This window comes from Phragmites australis, chromosome 2, assembly GCF_958298935.1.
Source record: "Phragmites australis chromosome 2, lpPhrAust1.1, whole genome shotgun sequence".
Classification (NCBI taxonomy): Eukaryota; Viridiplantae; Streptophyta; class Magnoliopsida; order Poales; family Poaceae; genus Phragmites; species Phragmites australis.
In genome coordinates, this window is record NC_084922.1 from 1,081,642 (window position 1) to 1,086,883 (window position 5,242).

At 43.2% G+C, this 5,242-nt stretch overlaps 1 protein-coding gene across 2 annotated transcripts; it reads right to left on the minus strand.

Annotated features, from left to right (window-relative positions):
* Nucleotides 1–348: 348 nt before the first annotated feature.
* Nucleotides 349–4,929, minus strand: LOC133892622 (mitochondrial carrier protein MTM1-like). Of its 2 annotated transcripts, none has more exons than XM_062333517.1 (10): nucleotides 4,442–4,929; nucleotides 4,172–4,213; nucleotides 3,466–3,594; nucleotides 3,321–3,380; nucleotides 2,863–3,033; nucleotides 2,561–2,660; nucleotides 2,252–2,343; nucleotides 1,984–2,133; nucleotides 1,764–1,819; nucleotides 349–1,262 (listed from the first exon to the last, which is right to left on the minus strand). In XM_062333517.1, the coding sequence occupies exons 1-10, from the start codon at nucleotides 4,868–4,870 to the stop codon at nucleotides 1,130–1,132; spliced, it is 1,362 nt and encodes a 453-aa protein (XP_062189501.1). In that variant the 5' UTR covers nucleotides 4,871–4,929; the 3' UTR covers nucleotides 349–1,129. The 2 variants fall into 2 exon arrangements, with proteins under 2 accessions (XP_062189501.1, XP_062189492.1); XM_062333508.1 differs by having other exon boundaries at nucleotides 352–1,262; nucleotides 1,764–1,822; nucleotides 4,442–4,925.
* Nucleotides 4,930–5,242: the final 313 nt, after the last annotated feature.

Consider the following 5,242-nt stretch of genomic DNA (forward strand, 5'->3'; position numbering starts at 1 on the left):
GAGTTTTAATGGCATATCAACATACGATTTTCTCTTCATATTTTACTACAAAATTTTAGAGGAGTTTTTAATAAAAAAATTTACATTATAGATAATTGATCAAGGTGGAGTGTTAGCATTTGATTACAGTCGGTGATCAATTAACAATAAGGTGTTTTTACCAAAAAGACATGTGCTTTAGTTAAGAGACTTCATACCATTTCATTATACCCATTGGAGAGATACATGTCTCTCTTCAATAGACACGATGAAAATTTCATCGTGTCTATTGAAGAGAGACATATCTCTCCAATAACAATTTTATTTTCTACTCTCTGTACTTTCTATTCGCAATAGAGATGGTGGCGGCCCGAGCGCTGAGACGACTGGTTTCTGAAGCTAGGATCGGGACGCACCGCGCACAGGCCGGTGTTCAGGGTGACGGGAGGATCCGCCACAGTGGGATCGATGCGAGCGAGCGAGCGAGAGCCTGCATTCCTACTTAAATTTAGGTAACATGACAGGTTCCAAGCCTCAACACTGAAACATCATATTTATACCGGGTGCTTTACCAATCTGATTACCAACCAGTAGCTAGCAATTTAAACCTGTCAGATAAACTGATTCGGTAGGGTCGGTCTTGTGTTCTAAATTTGGATTACAAACGCTGGGGAAATCAATTCCGCTTGCTATGCACACGGTTGGAGACAGGTTTCTCTAACCTGCCAAATATTAGTTCTTTGTCACGAACAACAAACTCAGCAAAGTTACCTATTTAGTGTCGAGTTAGTGATCTCTGTGCTTTCTCCTGCAAGGTTGGTCCGTACAATGTCCTTCGCCTAGCGTCTCCTTTACCCGTGACGACAGGATCCTGGCTATAATGGTTTGCCATCTAAAGACCGCATGGAAGAGTGCAGACAGAAAACATAGTTAGTAGTAAAATGATGAACATTTTTTAGCATTTTACCCCCTTTATTAGAACAGAAACATTCCAACCCCGCCTTCCCGATAAGGTAGGCAGGCAATGGTAGAGACTTGCGAGTCATTGACAAAAGTACATAGTGAAATTTCGTTCGAGTAGGTGGAGAAAAAAATTGTTCGTCAAAAGCCTCAGCTGAAGCCCAAATCTACGTAAGAGGAGCTCAAAAGTTCATAACTCTGCATGTTTTCTGTGCATGATGTGCTTGACAACTTCGTAAGAGGAGACAACAATGCCCACGGAAGGTCCTGCGCGTCCCATACGAGGGCCTGCACCTCTGAACAGACCGTTGATACCTTCATTCCTGCAATGAGTGTCACATTGAAAGTGTTATTTGCATTAGATCCTGCTGAAATCTTGCAAGAGGCTGGAGATTTACAGTGACAAAAAGGAATTTCGACCAATAAACGTCAAGGCACCTGTGCTTGAAATGCCTAACAAGATATATGCATTGCTGCATGATACAACTTCAGCTTTGCACCATCACAACAATACTGTTGAAGACAATAAACGTACTGACTTGCACCATAACTAGGACTTCAGAATTTGCTTTGATAACCAAGGTTTTAGCCAATGTTCTATTATAGACAGATCCTTATTCCAATCTTATACAACGAGCGATCACAAGCGAAGCTTACTTTGGCTTTGTAACACTGACATAAAAAGGTTTTCCCTTCAGTTAAGAACTAGCACAGATGCAAAATCTTTGCTTATATACCACAACCACAGCCAGCCAGCATGAGGCCAAACGGATAGCTAGCAATTGAATGTGTGTCACTGTTAATGAAAAAGGTTAGATAGATACCTCCAAACCTCAAGCAATATGCGCCTTGTGTTCATGCTTAATACCCTTTCAGGATCCTTCTGTCAGGAGAATGCAAGATTCAGTAAATTATTAAGTTATTGCCAATAGCCTATTCCAAGCTCTTTGAATGCAAGGACAAACTTAAGTAATGGCAAAAGTTTGAGAGAAACTAAGCTTGGTTCACAAAGTTCTAGATACTAGCCCAGAGCCCTGCACTTGCCTCTATCTGTCTGCGTGTCTTGGCGACATCAAGAGGGCAGGTAGCACCAGCAGAGATAACCCCAGCAACGAAGCCTGCAGAAAAGTTTGCCCCCAATATAACTGCTGCATTGCTTTTGTCAGCAACTAATCCTGTCAAGTGTCTTCTGATCTGTACAGGAAGCATTTGGAAGATGTAAAAAAAAGGTTATCTTAACAGGTCTGATTGAATTGAAAACTGTCTTAAGCCAAAATATAACATAGAAAACTACAGTAGAGTAGTAGCTCACTGGTTCAAGAACTGTCCAGCATATGGCTGAGAAGGGGACATCGCGTGCTAGTTGTGCTCCCAGACCGGTCCATAGGAGGTGGTATCCCCGAACTATTTTTTGATTTTCCAAAATATATAGCTTAATATTTATAACAAACGAGAATATAATGCTGCAATTAAAAGTTTCATATGTATGCATTTGTGCAAACAGTGTAGCTAATATGGTTCACAAGTTGTGATGAACTGTTAGTCTTGAAATATTGTGGTAATATAAATTTATGCTTTGTTAATTGCAAGGTAAGAAACAGTGAAGTAGCATATTACATACCGTTTTCAGGGCTACTGATGCTTTGTCTCGATGAAAGCACACCAAGCAAAGTCCTCCACATTCCAGGGGGTTTGCCACCAACATTTGATTCTTTAAAGGCCTGAATTATAAAACAAGCAAATGTTTGTGTACAAAATGGCATATATAGCAATATGTTGCACCCATAATAATTTTTCAGTTTCTTTTAATGTTTGACAGTCCAAGTATTAGAAGAGTACACAAATTAAGTTCCTTTGTTTGCTATTGAGAAACAGAATTGAAACACAGCTGCACAACCTTGCATAAAAGTTCAAGATGCTGACCTGCATTCGTGTCCTTGCTAACTCAATAGGGGAACAAGTTATGCATGCCAATGATCGTGCAATAGAGCCAGAAATAAGAGGAGCATATGGTCTAAGTTTTGGAAAATTATGGTCTGAATATTCTTCAATCCAATTGCGCAATAAATCGTAAGAAGGCAGATATATTCCAACCTGAAGGAGCACACAGAAAAGAAAATAAATATAATGGTACGTCTGCTGGAAACACAAATACTGGAAAAATATGAAATCCTACATGTCTATAATGTTTACCTAAGTAGAGCACAAGTACAACAGGGCATGCAAACATACAAAATATTCATGATCGGTGAAAGTGTGGTTAAATGAAGTGTTTCAGATGCAATATGTGTGCAGATGCTATATGCCTCATTGTCTGATATTTAGTAATATATTACATTGATATTACAGGGTACAAACAATGTTTGGCTGAAAGGAATTACCGTTGGTATGGCTAATGCTAGGCTTGCACTAGTACCTCTCCATAGTCTAAAAAATCCTTCCTGCAGAAATTAATTAACAATTACAACAGATGATCATTCAAAAAGAGGAAAGCACAATGAAAAGAGATGCTCAATAAGCATTTACCTGTCTAGTGACCTTAGAAAACACATCCATTGTTCCTCTGTACTGAAAGCATTCAGGACTGCAGGATGGGCCTAAACCATTGATTCCACCAGTGCTGCATGATGGATAGCACCTAAAATCTGACCATATCTGAGCAATGTATTTTAGAGAAAATAAATAAATAGATAAGGAATATTTGCATGTGCACAATTCATCCGACAAATGTTTCTGGAGACTACATGACATAAATGTCTTGAATTTTTAGGATTTAGTAACAAACTGGAGAATCAATTTATACACCTGTTGAGAAGAAACAAAAGTTTGATTTTCTGAGAATACTTCAAGTAAAGATCCCCTAAGTAAACGGGGAGTCATATATGCTCTATCCACAATCATTATTGTATCCACACAGATTTTCAAAATTTAAATCGGGATCGGGCCCCAGAACTAGAGTCCTCACAGTTTTCCTTTAAGAAGTGTAACCTGTTTGTCCTTACCATGATTTCTCCATAATGTTCCAGTTTTATTGGATGTCTCCAAAGAGACTCCCTATCATGATTTCTGATTAGCACAATTAATGTAGTGTAGCTCAAAAGTAAGAGGCAGGCACGAAGGCTGGTCGAATGATCAATAAGGACGGGACGGCTTCAGAAAAAAGAAAATTGAGGAAAAGCACCAGGAAAAAGAAAATTGGTTCATCTATTCGGATGAGAAGGGGCACGCTTACCGGATTATAGACTACTCCAGCAGCTTGTGCTTGCAACCTCGTCTGCAGGATAAAACAAGGACTGATTCAACACAAATGCCCGCACGCATTCGAAGCACTAAACACGGCGTCAGGATCTCTCCGCAACACACCCCAATCAATTCACCAATGCCATACATAATTCAGTGATCGATCATCTCGGAAAAGGACGTTAACATGCCACTCTGCTGAGCCAAACGCCCCCGGTCACCGGGTCCTCACAACCACGGGCCAGGGCGGCGCGGTGCGTACCTTGGCGACGTCGAGGGGGTTGACGAGGACGGCGGACACGACGGCGGCGCCGGCCGCCGCGACGGCGCGCTCGGCGAAGCCCAGGTCTCTCTCGGCCGCGGGCGGCGGCGGGGGTGAGGGCTCCGAGGCTTCTTGCTCCATGGCCGTCGGGAAGCAGAGGCGGCTTGACGAGGGGCGAATCAGTAAATTAGCGGTGAAGGGGACGGGCGAGGCGAAGGAAGGGCGCAGAGATCGCGCGGCCGCGGAGGAGTTGGGGAGGAGGGCAAGAGAAGGGCAGGGTGGACGTCGCTCTACCCGACACGATGCCTCTCCTCTGCTCTCCCCGCCTGCAGTTTCCACGGGGACACGTGGCGCTCTTGCAGCGATGTGTTGGCTTTCCTGCGTCTGCTTATGCTGCTCCGGCGACCGGCGTCGCTGCTCCAAGGGCATCACTGCTATTTATTATTAAGATCTCAATGCGCCTTAAAATGACTCCCCGCCGGAGTCGACTTCGTGCCCGCGAATGACAGCCCTCCTCACCCTCACTCGTTCCTGTCAACGAACAAGTATAGGATAGCTAGATTAGCTCTGCTCCTTTCATTTTGTAACCGGCCAGCCACCTCCCCTTCTTTGTAGGATCTGCATGTACTCATATGTGGCTGGCCAGAGCTCTCGCTCCTGTATTTGTAACCCCATCGAGTGCAATCAAGCTGCGGTCATTCTTCCCAAATTACTTTCTTACATGGTATCAGTCGACCATTGATCCCTTTTCTCACCTTCCGCTGCTCACCGGACATGGCGAGTCCCACTGGCTCTATCTCC

Excerpts from the sequence above, each read along its gene's own strand:
- LOC133892622 (XM_062333508.1), bottom strand. The coding sequence starts at position 4,870 with ATGCCCTTGGAGCAGCGACGCCGGTCGCCGGAGCAGCATAAGCAGACG. Across the intron at positions 3,595-4,171 it reads CTGGAGTAGTCTATAATCCG|ATATGGTCAGATTTTAGGTG; the intron begins GTAAGCGTGCCC and ends TACATTGCTCAG. Across the intron at positions 3,381-3,465 it reads TTTCTAAGGTCACTAGACAG|GAAGGATTTTTTAGACTATG; the intron begins GTAAATGCTTAT and ends TAATTTCTGCAG.